This window comes from Trachemys scripta, chromosome 10, assembly GCF_013100865.1.
Source record: "Trachemys scripta elegans isolate TJP31775 chromosome 10, CAS_Tse_1.0, whole genome shotgun sequence".
Classification (NCBI taxonomy): domain Eukaryota; kingdom Metazoa; phylum Chordata; order Testudines; family Emydidae; genus Trachemys; species Trachemys scripta.
The window spans coordinates 19307374-19330652 of NC_048307.1; the positions used below are offsets into that span (position 1 = coordinate 19307374).

General features: G+C 40.0%; 1 protein-coding gene across 3 annotated transcripts in view; it reads right to left on the reverse strand.

Moving 5' to 3' along the window:
- LOC117883493 (multidrug resistance-associated protein 1) overlaps nt 1-23279 on the reverse strand; it is a 97123-nt gene that overhangs the window by 38855 nt on the left and 34989 nt on the right. The window contains exons 1-12 of one of the 3 annotated variants that reach the window (XM_034782762.1): nt 18049-18392; nt 17704-17880; nt 16646-16771; nt 15134-15271; nt 13355-13480; nt 9945-10006; nt 8921-9052; nt 6636-6863; nt 5535-5712; nt 4635-4796; nt 3649-3741; nt 1734-1937 (exon numbers count right to left, since the gene is read on the reverse strand). In XM_034782762.1, the coding sequence (XP_034638653.1) occupies nt 1734-1937; nt 3649-3741; nt 4635-4796; nt 5535-5712; nt 6636-6863; nt 8921-9052; nt 9945-10006; nt 13355-13480; nt 15134-15271; nt 16646-16771; nt 17704-17880; nt 18049-18129 (1707 nt within the window). In that variant the 5' untranslated portion in view covers nt 18130-18392. Of the gene's footprint in view, nt 1-1733; nt 1938-3648; nt 3742-4634; nt 4797-5534; nt 5713-6635; nt 6864-8920; nt 9053-9944; nt 10007-13354; nt 13481-15133; nt 15272-16645; nt 16772-17703; nt 17881-18043; nt 18393-23279 lie in introns of those variants that run through there. The other 2 variants (XM_034782764.1, XM_034782763.1) reach the window with 2 other exon arrangements.

Consider the following 23279-nt stretch of genomic DNA (forward strand, 5'->3'; position numbering starts at 1 on the left):
TTAAAATAGACTTATCAGCACACTCTGCCACAAAAAGGTACAATGACGTGAGCAGTTTCATGAAACAGATACTGAACAATTTTATAAGAAGCCCTGGTCAGAAGAGCTACAAAGCAGGGCAAAAAGGAAGAGAGTGCATGGGAAAGGAATGACCCAATTTGAAAATCCTTTGTGCTTGCTATAGTTCTTCATAAGTTGTTATCCTGACTGATAAAAACTGGGGAAAGAGAAAGTTATAAAATATCCCCTCCCTCAGAGTCAAATCCTGCTCTTGTAGAAGCTTGGGGATACCTCTCCCTTTAACCTGGGGTACGTCTACACTTACCGGAGGGTCCGGCGGCAGGCAATCGATGTTCTGGGATCGATTTATCGCGTCTAAACCAGACGCGATAATCGATCCCGGAAGTGCTCGCCGTCGACGCCGGTACTCCAGCTCAGCGAGAGGAGTACGCGGCATCGACGGGGGAGCCTCCCTGCCGCATCTGGACCCGCGGTAAGTTCGGACTAAGGTACTTCGAATTCAGCTACGTTATTAACGTAGCTGAATTTGCGTACCTTAGTCCGAAGTGGGGAGTTAGTGGGGACCAGGCCTTGTATGCGAGCAGGTCCACTGACAAACAAACAAACATTCATAACACACGGGTGTTTAGGGAATTGGCTATGGAAATCAATCATCTTGGCTTCAACAGAGCTAAACTGAAATAAGGAAAGTCCTTCTGCGGAGCTGTATTTAGGAACCTAGTAAATCGGCTTTTTAAAAAGCAATCTCAGCCTTCTTTTAGAAAAAGATTCACTAAAGAATACTTCTGACATTTCCTACGCAGGATGCTGCTTCTTCTGCCTTTTATCATACCAATGTCATGTAAACATGCACAGCACTTGGAGGGAAGGAATCCATGAGTGGAAAGAACACTTAAACACCTTCAAACGGAACATACATATTTTACCCTAATGTAGGCATGGTTTGTTTGCTTTTGCCAGATGACGATAGCAATGGCCCTTTGTTCTATTAGGGGCACAAGCAATTTTAACACAATTTGTCTCCTCTCTTCCTTTTCCGTGTAAATTCAAACCAGCCATAAATAGTCAGAGACAATATTTAAAATGTGGAACAAAACCTTTTTAAAAGTTAGAATGATCCCAGGCTAAAGAACAGCCCTCTCCCGCCAAATCAGCTTTACCAGTGTGGGTGGGAGAAAAGAGGCATTTTTGATTAACGCTCTCATTTGGGAATCTGTATAGCATGCACTTCTAGAATGTAATTTTTTTCCAGAAAAATTACAAAGTATAAATGTTAATGTAAAGGGAAGTTCTAAGAGGTGCTTCCTAGATAATCTATATATAATAATGACCTCCTGGAGGGCATTTTGTTCCAGTTTGTGACCAAATTACTATTATTACTATTTACTCCTTTTAAGTTCCAACAACAATTGCAGTACTGGTGAAAATGAAAGCCTAAGAACTAACCAAGTCACTGCCTTAAAGTCGGGAAATGTTTAACTTGGAGGTTAACATTTAAAAAAAAAAGTGTAGAGAAATACCTTTTCTAAAAGTGCTGAAAAGTTGACTGTTGAACTGCATGTTGCTGTGGATAGAGTTCTGGTTACAAGACTGAGTTCTCTGAACAGTGAAAGACCAGTACAGTAACTAATAGGAAAGCAGGACTTTGCTCTCACTGTTGCTTTGGGCTTCTACCACCCAGCAAAGCACAACTTCAAACCTGTTTTACTTACCAGAAAAGGAGCGCACACCCAAGTGAACGTAGACACTGCTGCAAGGTAAGCAGACTTTTTAAGCACTTTCAGCTCTTCCTGTCTGATCCCCAATATTTTCTCTTTGAAGGCTAATTCCCAAGCATAAAGTTTCAGCACTTTAATCCCATTGAGAATTTCATTCATCAGCTTAATTCTGTTGTCTTTGCTCTTCATATGGGCTACCTAAAATCCCATTACAAAGAAACAAGTCATTAGCATAGCACAATACTTGGCATGTGTACAAAGCCGTTTGAATAAACCGATTTAGCCCATACAAGTTTCTTAACTGTATATTTTGTGTTGGCAAATTATTATGGGGAAAGACCACTTACAAATGCAAGTGAACAACAAAAGTGCCGCCTTACCAACAAATACGGAACTGCAGAATTAAACAAACGTTTTAACTAATTAGGGGTGGTTTTGAGGAAAGGCAAAAACAATTTAAAACAAATAAAGTCAGACATCTTTGTAGAATTCAGGAACTTGATGGTCCCTACTGGCCTTAAAAAGTCTATGCATTTATGTACAAAATGCAGTTTAAAAAAGTAACTCCATTATACCTTTGAGCGCCAATGATATACAATTTGTATCTAGCCCTTGGCCACCCCACACACTTTTCATTCTGTTCACACTCCTGTTGGCTCATAGCTCATGTCTTCCAGTCAGCAGCAGGAACAAACCTACCTTCCCTTCTTGCTACTTAACTTCTGAGCATTTTTCTCCCCACTACACCATGAGGCTACACTTATATGTTCACTTCAGAAGCCTCCTTCCTCCTAGAGGCCTTTCCAAATTAAGGAAAAGAACCTTTGAAAAGATGTACCGTTTTACGGATGGAGTGTGAATCAGTATAGAACAGTCAGGAATTTCGAGTTCTAATCTCAGCTCTGCCACTGACTCATACTATGTCACCTTGGGCCAGTCACATATCACATCTGTACCTTATTTATAAGTACATTATACAGGTATTACCTTCATTATAAAGGACATCTATAGAATGGGGAAAATACCTACCTACTGTTCCTCAAAGGAATGTGGGGAAGCTTCATCAGTGGAATGGGGCACTTGAAGAGGCTTGGATGAACGCACTATGCAAGTGCAAAATTCAAAGGAGTTTCACTTTATTTGGGTGGCAGCAGGGTCATATGATTCAATGCAATGGTCCCCATTAAGGGTCAACATTTACCCACAGTAATCAGACTCTGATACCTGGGAAATCTCAGCTATTTCGTATTCTGGACTTAAATTTTCAACTATAGTTCACAGAAAAAAAAAATGAACATAATCAAATGGATTTGTATTCTTTGACCTGATTAGTTTGAAAACCAAAACTGAGAGTCAAGGAGTTTTGTGGGTATTGTAAGAGGTTTGTTAACAGACTGACATTAACATAAGAAGAGTAGTCTACAAGCATCCCAAAGTTAAGCTTAACAGCATTCCAGTCGTGTCCCAAATTCAGTAATACACTTGATTCAAACACTCTGGTGTACACATTTCTTAGAAGAGTCAGCTAAAAGCCAGTTTAAACACTTAACAGCACGCATTTTATCTATCATCTCAGGCATTCTGTTGAGTTGGAGAAAGGTACCTTACCACTGTATTGGAAGTTACTGCATTTTACATGTGACTTAAAAAAGCTACACTGCAACGCAACATTGCAGGACACTGGTGCATTTTTATTTTGGAAGAGTTTTGTGCATTAGCTTTGCTAGTCACTGGTGGGAAGGCTACTGTCAGGCAGCACATGCCCATTATAAAAAACACCCTGGCACACAGGACAAGAATTTGAATAGTAAGCATAAAACTTTCATGAATTGAATGGGTCACACAGAACAGTAAAATAGTAACATGTCTTAAAGCATATACACATACAAACAAACATGAAGTGTCATACCTGATATGTTTTTGTCTTCATTGCCATCACAGCATTTACTGGAACCAAAAGTATCATGACTGCCACACCTGCTAGGACAGAAGGACCTAAATTCTAAGAGGGGGGGAAAAAAACAACAAAAAACAAACAAACCACATTTATACACACACACACTATTTAGAAAATGTTAGCATACACCTTTAAAGATCTTATATCAAAGCATTCTATGTAGCGTAAACCCATGTGTATATATAATTTTTCTATCCCTTTCCTCCCTCCTTTTTTGACTAAAGACATATGCAGATAATTATGATCTTTGCTTCTTCAAAGCTAAAATGCAAGTCCTTCCCGACATGCCTCTCAACTTTTTGTTGGTGCTATTCTTTAAAAGTAGAATACAGGGGGGTGAGTTTCTAAGATTCTGCCTTAACTTCCTGGCTGTAAGCAGAACCGGGGCTGCCCTTCTGATAAGTACCTGGACTAGAAAGAGCAGGCATTATCCCAGCATGATGGGTACTGGGATGATGAATCAAAGAGATCCTTCATCTGCCCACTTCTCCACCAAATGACACAGCGTAAGCAGAGTCCCAACAGCTAACTGGGTGCTCTAGAAGCACAGGATGCCCAAATTCACATGACCCATGAAAGGGCTGCTTAGCTGGCCAGCCACTGGGGCCCAAGACTGCTAAGTGGAGGAAGGGCTGTTGACAGGACACTCACTTTCTACACAGGGAATGGGTAAGAGAAGCCTTTGTCCCAGCATGGTACTTGAGGAGGCTTTGGCTAGATTTGCAATTGAGAGCCCTCTACCTCCTCTCTTCCATCACAGCGGCAGCATACTGCCCTAAATGGTTCTCCATGCAGATTCTCACTCTCGCATGTTCTATACTCTCCAATGGTCTGACATTAGCTATCTATAGTTTTGAACTTCAGAGGAAAACACCTGGCCACTAGTTGCATTCACCTACCATAATTAAACAGGAAAACAAGAAGCATGACATAATTACCTGCCATAATAAATACAATGCTAATATAACTTGCAGAGGCGCAGACCAAATCATGTTTATATACGTAGCCAAGTCCATGAACCTCTGAGCATCCACAGACATTAGATTTACAATCTCCCCAACAGTAGACGTCTTTCTTGCAGAATTTGTGATAACCAATGCCTGTGTGTAGATAAAAAGGAAGATACTGTCTATAGTAGGCAAAACAGCTTCACAATTTGCCTTTATTTCATACTGCAGCATGAACAGCTTTTTCTGGAGTTTAATTTGTGGTCACAGGCAATGCTTCTCTTACGTACAGTATTGCTTTTTTCCTGCATGCCTAAAAAGCACTGTATACTGAATACACAGTTTTAATCAGGGTTAAATTAACCAAGGGTTAAAAACATGAGCAAGTTGTTTTTGTTTGGGGTTTGTTTGGTTTTAGTGTCCGGGTTGAGTGCTGGCTTCATATGTTTTCCTGCCTCGCCTCCTGCAGAGCAGCTAGTCTAAAGTCTATTTTTTAAATAGTTCCAAGTTGTTTCAGGCTGAGGTTGTGCAGACTGGTGCCTGCTTGGTTGCTAATAATCCTCTCATTTTACTGACGTCTGTCCCATTTCTGTGCAGATGGAAGTTTAGTTCCCATTCCAAGGTAAGATGTGAAATAGGTTGGGGTTTTGTTGTACATGATCAATAAAAGCAGCTTCTTAACTGAAAGTATCTTTAATTTACAGCTGTGGGCTGAAGAAGGTCTCTTACATTCTGTTTACCATTAGATACCAGCCTGGGCAAAGCATACCAACTAGTTAAAATTATGTAATTTACTCAAGTTCATCACTAAGATTTTATTGCAGCTCCCCCGCCCCAATTTTCAGAGGTGCCATTACTCAGGTGATGATGCAACATTTCAAACATGCATACCTTGCGATAGACTGCACCAATGACAGCTGTTTTAAGCCTCATTCCAGTAACAAAGCAAATATGGAAGTACTGGTGGAGGATCAGAGTCTGCAGACAGGCACATGCAAACAGAAGCCCTGTGTACAGATAGCCTTGCCAATTTGGGGCATCTTTATCATTCACAAAGTTAATTAACAACCTGCGAAGAGAGAATTTGGCAAGGTTAATGCACATTGTCAGAGCTTATCAAAATTTCCAAACAATGACTAGATTATTCCAGACATATCGGTCACATGATATCCCAACAGACGAACCAAACTGGCAATAGCAAACACTCAGAAACACTAGAATGTGGCCTCAGTCAAGTCACAAGATTTTTACCCAGACTTTGTAACTGAGAGGTCCCCCGAATTCCCCCACCACACACCGTCTTCCTATCCCACCAGCACGGGTCCCATTCCCAAGTGTCCCTAGCTATAATCTGGAAGATTGAACTACCAAACTTTCTCAGACACTTCTAATATAGGTCTTCTTGGATGTACTGACAGAAGTGATCACTAGTAAGGCACATGGCTATCTCAAAAAGAAAATGAGTAGAATACATTGCATAGGCTCTGCACCGACTCAGAGCTACTGCCACAGAATTGTTTCACCACCATCCAAACTAAAGGTACATCATTTCCACTTAGTGTTCCACTTCCCTTGCATTAAACCAGCACACCTTTTCCCCTCACCCTTCCACTGCTTCACCTACTGATTTTAAGCGTTACTTTTTGCTTCAGGAGCCTTTAGACCCCCTCTGTGATCCCATGAACTGTCACAGATTAACATTAGCTTAGATGAAGCAAGTTTCCTGCTGCATCTGAACTTCCATTGTCTGACCTTCCTAGTGTTAAAGGTCACTCTCAGAGCATCAGAAGGGAATTGGAATGCTAGATCCCAAATTGGAAACCAGTGAAGCAAAGTCATTTGCATAGAAACTCTAGTGCAAAAGAAAGCAACTTGTCAGCTGTCGCAGCTAAAGGAAGAGTAGTCTGATATTAGCGAGAAGGAATCAAAGAGATCTACCTAGGTACTTTGTATAAACAGAGGAACTGAAGAAAGCATTAAAGGAAGTCTTACTTTAAGATTTCCGGGCCAGAAAACATCATAAGATCATGACCGGCTTTAAACAGGAAGCTCATGAGGAAGTACGGTCCAAAGGTTTTATACAACACTTTCAACAGAGAAGGTGCAGAGTTCCTTTGAGATGGTTTTACAATCAAAGCTTCAACTTCTTCTGTCACATCGCCATTTGAGTTGCTTGATTTCATTTGCTTTTTGGGTGAATACACCATTTTTATGGCTTGCCTACAATAATAATAATAAAAAAGAAACATTTCTTTAAATAGTTAGGACATTCTACTGAATCACACTGACAACTATTTAAAATTAATGACAGTGACTCTTTTGTAAAATTGAACATAAGAATGCAGAGTCTTAATATGAGAAGTCTACTCCAGTTGCCAAGAAAAAGTAGCTTAGGGTATGTCTACACTTACTGTGACATCCAGAGTACAAACACTGCGCGCCCAGCTATCGCAGGTTTAAATAGCAATGTAGTCAATGAGGTGCAGCTTAGATGGGTACCCCACAAAGCTGAATCCCAGGGTATATAGCCTACACAGACTATCTACTTGCCCAAGCCATACCTCCCATGTCTAACATTTTATTTTCTAGCAGCGTAATGTCCTGTTGCTGGAGCCTTTCCCACTGCAGTGAACGACTCCAGCAGTGGAGAAAGGCTCTGGCAGGAGAGACAGCAGGGAAAGGCTCTGGCAGCTCCCCACAGCTGGTGGCAGCTCCCCACAGCTGGAGCCTTTCCATTGCAGCATGTAACTATGCATGTAGCGCACGTACTCTACACGTCATAATGAGTGTAGACATAGCCTTAGGCCTACTCTACACTGGCAGTCGATTTATCATGTCTAAACTAGACGCGATAAATCGACCCCCGCTGAATTGATCGCTGCCCATAGATCCAGCGGGTAATGTAGACAAGCCCTTAGATACTCACCACCACAGGGATTTGCAGTCATCATAATATTTGCCATCATTCCTTTCAGTAGCTCCAAATGTCCCTGCATCAGAGATGGTAGTTTACCAGCCACTTTTGGGACTGGTAAGCCAGTGTTTCACAACATTATGGAGGGATCTGTTTATCAGAAGCTACTAGCCTTTGGTTAACTGAGCAGCATTTCAGAAGCCTAGTTTTTTTTTTCCTTGGGACAAATGTTCCTAAAAACCACATCCTATAGCTATGGAATATTCAGGTGTACAATTATATGTGAGTTGCAAAGTCAAACATGAGTTTATTATTTATATTACTGTAGCAGCCCTAGATCCTAGTCAATATTAAGGTCCCACTGTGCTCAACACTGTACAAATGGAGTTAGTAGACACAGTCCCTGTTCTTAAGAGTTTACAACCTAAGAAAGAATCATGCTAAATCATCCCTAATGAGTAGAACGAAACCATAGTTAAGTTGATGAATCTGGTATGCCAAACCATATTTCCCAGTATTTGAGAACAGGCTGTATGTAAAACTGTGTTTCTGTGTATACTATCTATCATGAGTGCTGGAACCAGGGGTGCTGTTGCACCCCCGGCTTGAAGTGGTTTCCATTGTTTACAGTTTGGTTCAATTGCTCTCAGCACCCCCACTATACAAACTGTTCCAGCACCCCTGCTATACACCTAACTAAATTGAGAACAACATATGAATTTAAAGTTTTTTCCTTCACTGGCCAGTCATTTCAGTATGCCATGATGACGTAAGCATGAGAAAAATTTGTAGACAAAATGCACATTGGTTGAAAATTATACAAAATAGAAGACTGCAAAGGTTGTAGTCCATTTGCAAGCTGAGAAAAATCTAAATTTAAAACAAACAAAAAACCCTCTTCTCTGACACATACACTCACAAGGTTACTCCTCAGTGTCTATGCACCTAAGGGCAAATCCTGGAGGTCCATACTCAATCCTTATTCAAGAAAGTGTCTAATGAGCTTATGGAAATTTGTCTGGGTAAGAACCAAATAATGATACTTTAATTGTCATGGACTTCTGGAACATATTCATAATAATATGCATAGCAAGTGGAATTAACCAACTGGATAAAAGCATGGATTGTGTAATCAATCAGTTGTACTTCAGTACTATTTCTCAGTGTTAACAGCTTATTTTACTTTCACTCATGTATTATTTTACCTATAAATAAAATAGTTTCCTCTTTATATTCAGTTTTCTTGACATAAATGGAATTCAAGAAAAGTTTCCTGACTAAAATGGATCTTGACCAATGCCATCTAAGTTTCCTATATTAGCTACCACTTTGTATTAATAACTGTTAGCATAACTGAACTTACTTCTTTGTATTTGCACACTCCTTCTCCCAGTATCTAGCCAAACCTTGCACTACCTCCTCAGATGTGTCCTCTTTGTTTAATGACCACAAGTCTTTAGCTTCCAATGGTCGCCGATATCCCTGAATCATCAACCTATATTGGAAAGAATCATCATCAGCAGCATCCTTTAGAGAGTGCCAAAACAAGTTATACCCTGTATTTCTAATTTCAAAACACAGAGAACTGTTGATCCACCCCCAAAATGCAGCCAGCTGCGAAGTGAGATGCAGTAATTTATTTAACAATGCACAAAAAATTAAGATAAGTAGTAATATAGTGCTTAAGTGAAACTACAGGGAGAATTTAGGAAGCAGAATGAAATTATCCCACTTGGAATTTAGCAATGCAATTAAAACTCATTTTATAAACTGAACAATAGAATGTTTATTAGCCTTCATTTTACTCTTACCTAAAAGGCAAAACCTGTACCTAAGACCATGCTGAGACACTGGCCAAGTCCTGATTAAGAAAGAAGTTATAACCTGCTTAATCACCTATAATGCTTTAAGTGTTTACATATTCCTTAGTGCTCTCCCATCCAAACAGTGATACCATGTAGCTTGAGATAGCGGATTTGATCACAATACAAGGAAGCACAGTTGAAGATAAATAAAACGAAGCAACTACAGATAACCAGGAAAAAAATTTTAAAAGAAGATTAGTCTATCATCTTCTAACAGTCACAACGACACAGGTACTATAAGTTTGGTTTCCACTCCACCACTCCTATGCATCAAACATTAAAATGCATCATTTAATGATACATGTTTATGAGGCTACATATGCAACATCAGCAGAATTCAAGAGACTGAAGAAACCCGTCATTAGAAAATAAAAGTAATCATCCACCTATCAGTTTCCTGTAGTTAAGTGTCTACTGAACAATCGTAAAACTCTCCACAGGTCAGGATATCCTTAAGTATCTTCTGAAAGCACAATAGGTTGACACTTGACAGCTGCATTATACAATGACTTATTCTCTTACCCTGTAATCCACCAGAATGTAATTTTGGAAAGGAACGAAGCACTAGACTCTGGGCAGGGAATCTAAAGGAAAGGAAAGGAGAAAAATGTCAGCCATGTAAATAAAACCTATTGAAACAATTAAAAAAATACTACTTTTATCCTTCTGAAATTATAACAATTCCTCAGCACCACTAAGTCCTCCTTTCTTGGTCATGCATGTTTCAGGGGGCTGCCAAGCAGGGCTGGCTAACATTAGACTCACTCGGGTCCAGGGCAGAAAACCAAAGCCTCACCGCATGGGGCTGAAGCGCAAGATCCGATGCACTGCCACCCGGTGCTGAAGCTGAAGCCTGAGCAATTTAGCTTCACGGGGCCCCCGGGACATGGGGTCCCAGGCAATTGCCCTGCTTGCTACCTACTAATACTAGCCCTGGCTTTTATATGAAGAAAAATAGTGGTTGTAAGCACAGGTGGGCCATGGAATTTTTATAGCATGTTGGGGAGGGGGGGGGGGCGCGGGTGTCTCAGAAAGAAAAAGGTTGAGAACCCCTGCTCTAGATAACCAAGCAGAATCTTATATTTTATTTCTCAGTAACTAGCAGAAGATTGTCTAAGCATTACATAGCCTGTCTGGTGATGGAGTGGAACTGTAGGGAAAACCTACAATGGAATGATTGAGACATCTAAGCACCAAAATTCCATTTTTAAAAATACATTTTAAAAATTAGGCAAATATCATTGAAAACAAGGAGAAAGTGTATGTTTAAGCAGTTGCAGCATTTGCAAAAGGTGCCAAAACTGATTGCCCTAGAGACTGTAGGCCTTTATCAACAAGACATACAGCACTGGCCAGCAGCACAGAATCCTAACATCTAGCCACTTGCCCTTAGAAGGCTGAGAGTTTAGTCTCTGAGACTATCCGCAAGGGTATTGCTCAATGCCGCTTGTGATGGTGATTTGGGGTGATGTGGTCTGAAACCCATCAACTCCTTTCAAACTAAGGCAGTCACTGGAGAATGGCCATTTTAAAGTCAACTATTCTGATCTTACATACACACACAGCCCTCCAGTAGCTAGTAGACTTTCATTAAGTCTGTGAAAACAAAAAAGGGCTGGCTTCTTAGAATGAGAACCACATTAGAACATGGTTTTGCACCCCAAAAAAGCCCAAGCCTGAGGAATGGAAGAGGGCAACTGGTCAGAGAAAATTAAGTTACCCATGAAGAAAGTTTTCTTGTACACCACATATGCAAATTCCAAATAGAAAGATCACAATTGGAGTTATGCTGGTCTCCACTCTCTGACTCATCACAAAGTCAGCACCAGATTCCTAGTTTGGGTTTTCTATCAGTTTATATTAAGTGTAACATTAGCCTTAACTAGTTTAAAAAAGTATCAGTGGTTGGATTAAGTTAAAAAGGAATCTTGGAAGAATTTCAAAGGCAATACTGTGGATTCAGTGCAAAATTCCAGAGGAGATTATACACTCCCCTCCCTTTATTCCCCCCCCACACACACACACAAAAGTATCAGCATATCAAGAACACACAGTCGGCCACTCCTCTGGCACATGTAACCAATAACCATAATTATAAAATTATATTATATGTGTATTATAAAATTAGAGCAGCTCATGCACTTTCACCTATGAAGTCATCTGTCACCATTACAGAGATGATGTGAAAAATACAGGAGTTGAATTTTTTCAGGATTAATATTTGTCTCATGTTTGTTTCACTCAACTTTTCCATTAAATTGAATTCTAAAAATGTTACAACAAAGTAGCATGAAACAGATCTGCATTTCTTCTCCCTTTCAAATGACTGAGCATCTGACCTTTTTGGGGGGAGGGGAGAGGGAATGATCTATTGAAGTTAACACAGAAAAAATTAATACTGTTAAGAAGCACACAGACAGAAATATAAAATAGCATATTTATGTATGAAATAGACAGCATTTGGGGGAGGGATAAGGAACTTGACAGTTCCCAAGTATTCAACATTTCTAGCACTTTGCCAGATCAAAAACAATGCTACTTGCAAGCAATTGAAGCACTCTGCCTTCCTGGAAAAAAGGCAGTTTTAAACTGACTCAAGGAAGCATACGGAAAGTATTAGATTTTCTCTGTGCATTTCTGCAGTCTACTTATAAGTAAGACCATGGTTTTGTCACGGAGGTTGCAGACATCACCGTGACTTCCAAAGACCTCCGTGACTTCAGCTCTGGCAGCTGCAGGGTCCTGCTGCCTCCCGCAGTGACAGGGAGCTGTAAGGTTCCCCCACCACCTGAGGCAGTGGGCTGCGGGGCGCTCAGGGGGACCTCTGCCGCCCCCAGCTACCGCACGGGGAAAGGGGAGGAGCGCAAGCAAGAGGGATTCCAGCAGCACTTCCACTCCTGGGGGAAGGGTAGGGGGACTCTGCAGCTCCCATTTGCTGCTGCTGGCAGGGGGACCCCGGAGCTCTGAGCCCACATGGGGTTGTGGGGGCCCCAGAGCTCCCAGCCATTTTGCTGCTGCCCAGTCCCTTCCCATTTTATCAAGGATATTTTTAGTAAAAGTCACAGACAGATCACGGGCAATAAAGAAAAATTCACAGAAGCCGTGACCTGTCTGACTTTTACTAAAAATATCCATGATAAAATCTTAGCCTAACTTATAAGTGGAAGTTCTGCATTAGGCAGCTAACAAGGTCTCCTGCTATCAAGTGCTGAACTTGATTTGTAGAGAGAAGTCTAGAACACAATATAAACATTTGAGTATTGATGAAATTAATAGCCCTAAAACATTTTTTTCATATTTAGTATTAAATTCAAAACCATTCTAGGCTGTGAGAGCAGATGATGCATTATGAATTATATAAAGCACCCAGGGACTGTTACAATGGGTGGATAACTTGCTACTATATCAGGGTTTCTCAAACTACTCCAGGGGGTCTGCCAGCCCCAAAGATCAACTCCTCCCTCTCCCTCCCAGTGCCTCCTGCATGCCAGGAGGCACTGGGAGGGAGGGGGAAGAAAGAGGCAGGGAAGAAGTAGAGTGGGGGTGGGGCAGTATTTCTTAGAATCAAACCCGGTGCCTACCAGAAAAAAATATTACCTCTACCATCCATGTTCCAGGATAGCTAAAGCAATCTCCTCCCATTTAGCCATCACCACCACCAGCCTGTCTCTTAAACTGTTGACATTGTTTACAAAATCCATCTAATCTTTGCATGTTGTGGACCTAATCCTGCACCGTGCCAAATGCCCTCACTCTCAAATCAACTCAATAGTGAACTGCAAGTGCCTTCTACTGCAGTTTAATTCAATGGGAATTGAATTATTCAACATTTTCCAGAATCAGGCCCAATGACTCACTGTAAACAGTATTACAGGTAGGACACTTTATATTCCAGTCTATTCCTCCTGGGTAAAAACATTACTGAAACTTACAGGATCATTAACGGTTTCAGAAAACAGAGGCGGTCGTTCTGGGAAGCAGGACAGTATAAGCTGTATTAGCACCAGGACGAAGTAGCTGTAGAAGGTAACGTAACGAAATACATCAACTTCAGCACCCTAAAAAAAGATTTGATATTCTGGTTAGAAGATGTAAAGCAACTGCTTAATGTACAAGTGACCGTGTACCAAATGCCTTTATTCGGAAATAAGCATCTAAGCACCAGAGCAAGTAAATATTCTTATCAACCAAGCAAAACGTGGGTTCTGTGCTGCTGGTCAAACTGAGCCACAAAGCAGCAAGCATTCCTTAGGAGAGTATTGGGCATTCTAGGCTAAATGCATTGCTGACAACATTCTAGGAGTCGCCTGGACAAAACAGAACGTCTGGCCATCTCTATGCAATGCTCTGTTATAGTCATGTCGGTCCCAGGATATTAGAGGGACACGGTGGGTGAGGTAATATCTTTTACAGGCCCAACTTTTGTGGGGGGGGGGGGGGGGGGGGGGGGGAAAGAGAGGAAGAAAAGAGAGAGACAGACAGACACTTTCAAGCTTATACAGAGCTCTTCTTCAGGTGACCTGTGTAAAGCTCAAAAGTTTGCCTCTCTCTCACCAACGGCAGATGGGCCAATAAAAGATATTATCTCATCCACCTTGTCTCTCCACGTCTATGCAAAACATTACAGGAGAAACAGTTTTATCTTTGTGGAGGAGAGAGGAGAAAAAGGGAGCTTTTTTGCACCAGGTTCATCTGAGGACACCACAAAAAGAGTTCCTGAGCATCTCACGCTTTCTTTTAAGGCCTTGTCTACACTGGAGTTTTCAGCCACTGGTGTAGCCACACGTACAATTCCCTAGTACAGATGTGGTGTTTAAGCCATGACTTGCACCAGTGCAATTCACTTCAGTTTAAAGCCAGGATCAAATCACAAGGGGTTTCATGGAATAGTAGTAAGTGATTTGGCCAAGTCCACAGAGGAAGTAAGTGTCAGAGCCAGGATTAAAAATTAGTCCACTACACCATGTTGTGTTCAGACACCAGAGCTTCCTCTTTCTATGCTTATGCACAGCACAGCTCAATCCAACACTCCCAAAGAAAGTAGAGACAACTTAGGCTGAAGAAAGCACAAAGCCACTACTAAACCCAATACCAATTTAATAGGAGCCAGTCAAAAGTTTTCAAAAAACCTCACAAAGTTGAGGAACTTTTTCAAGAAAGTTACATTCCATTTTCAGCCAGCGCTACAATTTAATGAATTAGACAAGGGTAACTTATTATTAAAAACCCAACCCCAGCGAGATCTAAAATATTCTAACCATACAAGGGAACACTTTGACTAAATGGGCGTATAAAACAGAGCTACCATCAAAGCAAGTGCTTCAGGAAATCCCCTGTATAATCAACAGGAAAAAGAACTAAACTTTAGCCTGAATTGTTTCAGATGTAACCGTACACTCATTCATTCTATTCAAATAGGTTATGAATGTTTCTAGACGTTCCAGTAAAACTGTTTTGCTTTTAAACTTCCTTGCCAACATTTATAAAAGACCATCAAACCTTTGATTAATTTCAAACATGGAAAACTAAATAAAAAGTAAAACAAGCATGACTTAATGGCCCTTAAAAGCTCAGGAATGAAGGTACACTTAATGGATCATCAACTCGCTCAGTATCTTAAGCAGCACTGATGGGCACTACAGGTTAAATTAAACAAGTAGCCACTGCTATTGCAGCACTTAACTCACCTTAATTGAAAAGTAATCACTTACCAGGTTTAAGGCGTGCAGTATTTTGGACCTGAAAATTATTGTGGCACACAACAGTGCAGTAAACCAGAAAATCAACATTACGCCTGAAGACTGGACTCCTTTCATTCGCTCATATTGTATTAAAAATGTGGCGAGCAACTACAGACAGATAAAAAGATAGCATAAGCAGGTTATGTTCATAAAGGTTAAGAAATAAAATGATACACAAAGCAAACGCAATATACAAAGCACAAGCATGGCTATCCCAAACCATGAATTAGTGTTTCTATTCCAGTATCATCCAGAAGTTCCAACTATGTCTTAATGTCTTTGGCCCTGTACAAACATAACTAAAAGCTAGTTCCTACTCCAAAGGGCGTCAGTTTAAAAAAAAACAATACAGAGAGGGGAAAAGCAGAGCACCAAACAAAATATGTTCAAAGCCTCCAAAGGGAAAAAAAGCGTCACAAATCAACATACACAGCCATGTCTAATTATGAAGATATTTTAACCTTTCCAAGGGATTTCCCAAGGCTAAGCGCTTGAAAGCTGACTTAGCAAGAGTTCATCTTTAAATAATCATCTTTCATACTTGTTAAAATAAAGTTACACTAACCAATATGATTTATGTTTGTTTTTTCCATTTCCACACTCTGTTTAGAGGAACTTTTGTACACTTTAGGAAACTTATGTAGCCCTCGCATGGCATAAAGCATGTTTACAATGGGTCCAGGGCTTCCCATTTTAGTCACATCATTAATCTTGCATGTAATTATGGTCAGGTATGGGCCTGGGTTATTCTTTTCAAGTGTGTTGTTTTAACTGGGTTTTTAATTTGTATTACTCTTAACCTGGGCTGAAGAAAAGAAAAAAAAAAATCAACTTGCTGATTACTAAAGAGAGGTTTTCCTGAGGAAGCACAATGCAGTCAGCTTTTAAGAAAAGCTAACAGGATAGTACCTGCACTTCCCAGCAGGCAGGCAGTCTGGGACATCTAGCACCTAGTGCACAGAAAACTAACTTTTAAACACTTTCCATCACTGCGTCAAGAGTGAGTATAAACACATGTATTTCACTCAGACCCAGAGAACTCAAGGGTCTATTACAAATACCCATAACAATTTGAAGTTTTGTTTTTAAAATTTAGTAATGTTGGCAACTCTCTTGACTATATTTTATGGTTTTAAGAACTTCTATTTAGAGTTACTGGTCCGCAGAATTAAATCAAGTTCTCAAGCATGTGCATGAGTAAATGGAATCTCTAACCTCCAAGAAAGTGTAGATGCCTTAGAACTAGCCTGTATGCTTCTCAACATGCTGATACGCAGTTTTAAGCACAAAGTTTGCTTTACATAAATCAAAAATCAGCATTTCAGTTCAGCATCAAGTGAAATCTGTAAATGAGGATTGTACCTAATGGAATAAAAATGCTAAGCAGCTGCAAAAAAGGCAATATGTACAGTTGAGAAAGCTAGATTAGTGGTCGTGATTTTGCATCACAGAAGGACTCTGAGTAGAATGATTTATACTTACCATTGTTATGCCCAAAACTGTAGGGCTAATGACAAAAACTGGAGGTCGGAAAATATTTTGACTTCTTTCCCAGAAAGAGTAGAAAAGATCTGCCCAGCAGATTATCCACAATAGTAAGCCCAAGGCCTGGAACATAAAAGTACGAATAAATATTGAAAGTGAACCCTTACCACGTGTAACAAAATGTCTTTTGGTACAACAAATTAATGCATACACAGTCCAATGCAATTGCCCTATGTGTGTAGTCCTATTAGGCAATTAAAATTAGTCCAACCGTATACTACATACATAATACATGAGGTAAAAAGATACTCTCTCTCTGTAGGTTCCCAATTAAAAGAGAGAATTTTAGATTACTGTGTTATATAGTTCAGATTTATTCTAAATGTCATATCACACGCTAACATTTTATGAAGCAAAGACTGGCGTATATCAACTTAGACTGGGAAGAAACTCTTAAATTGAAGGTTTATAAACAGGGCAGAAATCCTCAAAAATACACATTAATGAATCAACTCCTCTCAAAGGCTCTTGCTTGTTTTACAAAGGAACAAACTCTGTTAACAGATTGTTAAACGTCAGTTGGTCGAGAGAAATGGAACGAGATGTCTATAATTACTCTAAAAAGACAGACTATTTTATATGCTTTAAGAGATGGTCAAAAACCTGATTAGTTTAATAAAATCCTTTCATTTCTAGGGTTGAAGCTTCAGGATCAAGTTGGCCAACACAATGTGGTACTTCCCAACTTCAGGGCACCAGGCACGCTGTAGGGGCTGTATCCAAGGGCCAGTAATATGTATCAGCACACACGCAAGGACCTTGAAGGATATGCGCTTTTTTAGACCTGACAAACTTATTCTCAGGCAGCCCACTGACATGACAGCATAAGACTTGGAAATTAAATTCAGGTGAATTGTATGCATGGATCCCATCCCAATACAAACGTTTCATAGAGTTAAACCATTTAAAAACAAAAAGCCAATTTGGTACAAATCTGAAAATAAAACCAAAAAATCCAAATACATGGCACAGACTCTGAAGTAAAAGTCACTTACTGTTTTGGCTTTGTTGAGATGCGACATTTGGATATAGCCCCTGTCATGACGACGGAGGTACAGGAAGTATATTGGGAAGCAAACCCACAGGTAAATGCAAGGCACCCAGACAAGGATGGTGTTCTGAAAGCACTTAGTGAAATCTGGATTTTCTGTGTGCCAGGTCAGGTTCCAATCCTGAGGAAACAAAATGGATAAGTAGTGAATGAAAAAGCAAAATGCCCACCACCCACTTGTGCCTGAGGAGTCTTATTCTTACTGGACTGTTAATCTAAATCTGGTTTAAAGATTAAGATCAAATGGCTCAGGACTAGAGAATATTTAAAAAGTTTGGCTTCACCTCACATTGCTCACGAAACTGCTTTCAAAAAACCGCTCCAAAAAACAAAACAAAAACAAAACACAAAAAAACACAACACAGGTCATTGTTCTCTGTGCTGGTTTCACAACAGCTACCACAGCAATCTTCTCACTCAACTGGCCATACTGAGACCTTTAACTTCACTAACTAGTTATTTTAAAAGTATCTCTGCAGAAAAATGCAGCAGTTTCCTGTCCCCATTACACCTGTTTCAGAAATATTATTTAATATTTAGTGTGAAAAAGATATGTAAAGATTAAAAATCCAAGATTAAATAAGAAATCTTGAAAATGCTGCTGTAAAGCAGCTTCACGGGGCACCACTTAATAGCATGAAAACTCTCTCAATCCTTGAGTATTCACCAAGATGATCTGTACAACTAAGGGGGAAGAGCCTTTCCCTTTGGCCAGATTCCTGCTCCCTCTATGAAGCTGACAACTTCTAAACAGGAGGAGGATCAAACTTTATGTATCTAAGAGCTTGTCCACATGGGACCCAAGCCAGGGTGTTAAATCGACAGCGTGCTAGCTTGCCATGTAGTAATGTCTCAGGTGGACATTATGTGGCCGCTACAGTGTACTAAAAGTTCTGTTGTGCGCTTTGATGTTACTTTTCCTATGCTCTGACCATGGTGCATAAACAGAGTCTAATCTAAAGCTATCATGTCCAGAAGCCAAAGGAATACTGACCATCAGAGTAATTGAAGTATAATCACCATTTCCATTACTGGTCACAAAGCTATATACAGTGACACATACTCACTACCAAAGGAAATCCTATCCCAGGAGAACTCATTAGTTTGAATTAAGGAAAAGGAGATTACAATGCAGGAAATCATACATGATTATCACTACCAAGATGAGACTATAATTATGAACAAAATCAAGTATTGGGATAGTAAAGTAAATAGCTATAGTAGCATTATAAAACTGAAAATAGGATGTAATTCAGCAGCAGATAGTTTCTCTTCAAATATTTGAAGAGACCAGTTACTTCCTGTTTAGAAAATTAATTTTCTTCATATACAGAATGATACAGCAGGACAAAATGCTTATGTCAAAAGTAAAGCATAGTATGCTACAGTTAAAGACACTTACCCTCTAGTGTTTTAAGGACCACAGTCAATATTTCACACATCTGAATTTTTTTTAAAAAATTACTACAACATTTAAGATAGTTATAACTAAGTTTAGAGAAAAAATACTTCTATTTTTTTCTGTTGACTTCAACATTTTACAGCATTGTGTAGAAAGTAACTATAGTCTCATTCAATAATAACTCATAGCATTTTATCTGTAGATTTCAAAGCACTTTACCTCCTTTGTAAAGTATGTGGAAACTGAGGCACAGGGAGGTGAAGTGACCTGCCCAAGGCCACCAAGCAATCTACTGGCAAAGCTGGGAACAGAGTTCAGCCCTCTTGAATCCCAGGCCTCTATCCAACAGCCCACACTACCACCTTGAAATTCTTCCCTATCCACGCCGGTCTCTCGCAGAGAGACAGTAATTTATAAATACATTTTGAAAGATAAGAAAACGTGGTTGCAGTGTCACAAAAGTTGGCAGAAGGAAATCAGAGGCTGATGTAACCTTGGAAATATTTTTAGTTCATCTTTTTTAGATTAGCTAGATATCAGGTTGACAGTGTTCTAGTCTCTATCATTTTAAGTGCCGTGCCATATATTATATTGCTGTTTTATGAACTTTCAACTCCTCCAGGAAGTGTTCTATGGGAGGGGGGAAGGAGGGGACCTATGAAGCATAGAGGCATTCCAGTTTAAACTGGAAACAATTATCCTAATTCTTCAGGAACTAGTGTTTAAAAAAATACCACAACACCACAACAACAAACCAAGCATGGAGCTGGAGGGAGAGAGCAGAAGGAAGCAAGGCTCTTTTAAAAGACATTCAACATTTGTACCCTTTTCATGTTGTCTGCTGTAAGTCAGAGCCTGCAAGATTTTGTTTTATTCAGAGTTCAGTTCTTGGTTACACATAGTAAGTGATATGTTTGGCTGTCACACAGCAGGACTATAGGATACAAGTAACAAAATGAGGCTTTTTTTTTTTAAACTATATCTTGTTAGCAGTGAAATAAAAGGTTTCTGATCAAATACTCACTCAATGCAAATACATAAACAAAAACACAGATTTTCCTAGAAGTAGTGAAAAGAACAGGCACTGACAATAAGTATCAGAATGGTAGCGGTATTAGTCTGTATCAGCAAAAAATACTAGGAGTCCTTGTGGCACACTCCTCGTTGTTTTGACAAGAAGTAAAATCTCAAAACTGGAAAACCTGAATCCCTAATTATATTTCCAGTGCGTGTATGTGTGTTAAGAGATCTCCCTGAACCGCTGGGTCAAACAACTCCTTTGATGATTCTGCAGAAGTTATAATGAGAATGCAGTTGCTATACGTGAAAGTCATTGAGCTAGCATGCTTATACATTTCCTTATCCCTGAAAGACCCCATCTGGATTATATCTTTTATTGGACCAATGTGTGTTGGAGAGAGACACAAGCTTTCAAGCCACACAGAGCTCTTCAGGTCTCTGTGGCTTAAAAGTTTCTCTCTCACCAACAGACACTGGTCCAATAAGAGAGATTACCTCACCCACCTTGTCTTTTTAATATCCTGGGACCAACATGGCTACAACTACACTCCATACCATTGGGATTTTCAGCTTAGTCACGCTTACATTTCGCCACTACACAATCATTTCCTGCTTTAAAGATTTCAATTTCACTCTTCCCCATACAATAGTCAAGAGAAGCATTAAACTGGATAGCAATTTACAGACCTTACAATAGTTGATACAATTACAGCAGTACCTGATTTTACGAACATCAACCTCATACGTGATCAGTTATACAAACCATTTTCCCAGTGGGGAAAAATAAAACCTACCACTTTCATTATGTGATGCCGATGAACAACAAGTCAACATCCCTTCACATTCTTAAGCCTTCTGTGTATTGGAAGTCGCTTTGCAGTGGTTTAAAGGACAAGAATAAAGTGATGCAGTGCACTAGACTGCCACTTACACATCATGCTTATTGTCATTTTGAGATGTTTATTTTATGAACTCTTCAGTCCCCAATTAGTCCGTAAAATACGTGTTTTACTGAAAACCCCTTCAATTCTAGAAGTGCTCTCTGTGCAGGTGTCATACATAAACTACTTCAATTAAGGGTATGTTTAATTAAGGATTAAGTATGTAAATTACATTTACATGAATTAATTATATAATTAAGGATTAAGTATGTACAACTGGCACTGACATCTATTTCATGCCTCAGTGACACAATTTCTGAAACCAAATACTCAAATATATGACGTGGAGGGACAAAAAAGGAGAAAGGTATAATCTGTACACATCTGACCTTTCTCCTGCCACAAAACATACCAGGAAAGTGGTTTCTTAGCAGCCAATCATTGTACTGTTTCCATGTCACTGAACAGAGAGAAGTGCTCTATGCATTATTGATGTATAAACTGGCAGGAGGTTATCCTGAAAATATGCATGTAACTTTTAGTTCAACTGACTTACACATATTCATGTGTCTTTCATATAGCAGTACCTCAAAATACCTTGCAAAAGGATACAAGGTATGACAATCAGAGCCCAGAGACTCCAAGGGGAGAACAGAGGGGTGCACCCACCAAAAAATAAGCAGCTAAACCAGTAGTTTTCAAACTTTTGTACTGGTGACCCCTTTCACATAGCAAAGCCTCTGAGTGCAACCCCCACCCCTTATAAATTAAAAACACCTTTTTATATATTTAACATCATTATAAATGCTGGAGGCAAAGCGGGGTTTGGGGTGGAGGCTGACAGCTCGCAACCCCCCCAATGTAATAACCTTGCAACCCCCCGATGGGTCCTGACCCCCCGTTTGAGAACCCCTGAGCTAAACCAACTGATCGTGTACTGTATTATTCTAATATAAAAATATATCAAGTAAGGTCTTTTATTAAATTGTAATGTTCTGAACTTGATGGTCATTATGAGTTGTATACACACTGATTATTAATATATGTGTTTGTGTATACATAAAACTGTGCTCAGAACTTGTGATGCAGTCAAGCAGGACAGACTGCCTCCCCAACCAGACGAGACTAGTTCCAAGCACCTAGCATCCTACAAACCAGGTGTAGACAAATCATGGGCCATTAGAGTTAGTGGAAAAAGACAGATAGGATAGTTAAAATTTCCCATTCTGAAAAAGCATGAGTCACCATCAGAGAGAGACCAACTTAAAAAAAAAAAAAAAAAAAAAAAAAGGAGAGACGAGCTTGAAACTGAGGTCTTCATCCAGAAATTGAGGGACAGTGACTTGGTGGGGGCTGCCTCTGAAGCGCTCTCTCTCCTCTAGGATGGGGGTTATGCTGGAAAACTGTTCCACGGCAATCGGTAACTTGTATTAGAAAAGGGATTTTCTCCAGTATAGAGATGTAAAGCCTAAGGTTGCATCTTTATGTTTATTTTCCTTACTATTCTACCTTTGAATCGGATTTTGCTATTAAATAAACCTTTTGTTTATTTATATCCCAAGCAGTCTCTGGTGTGCAAACTGAGCGGAGTGTGCACGATAAAGTAAGCTGGTGTCTGTGGGGCTGGTTTCATGCTTTCGGGGGTGACGAGCCAGAGGGGAAATGTTCAAATTGTCTGGTAACTAACAATCTGGGGAGACTGATTTGGGGAGACTCTGAACGGAGGGACTGTCGGTGTCACCGGGCTGGTGGAAGCCAGGGTGAGACCTTGCACTTGTGGACAGGCTACTGGTGTCAGGGTTCTGAACTAAAGCTGCACAGTAAAAGGCCCCTACGGTTACATGGCAGGCAGAGACAGAACCCCTTACTGGTTGGGTGATCCCCAAAACATCACACAAGGAAACGCCACAGAGATAAATACAGTTGGTAAGAGTCAAGCAAAGGCGTAAACAAGAAAGGTGTAGGCAAGGCAAGAAGGTTCAGAAAAGAGCTAGACGACTGTTAGAAGTTATCAGCTGTAATAGCAATGCATTTTCTAAGGCTGGATTCAAAGCCCGTAGACTCCCATTGACGTCATGCCCACAGTGAGGGAGAAAATGAAAGTATTTTCACAGAGAATTATCCAACGCTGATATGGCTACAAAAAGACCCTTGTAATCAGTTTGGTTGAGAAAGAAAATACAAGGCAGGCAAAATAAAAGATTTATAAAAAGATAG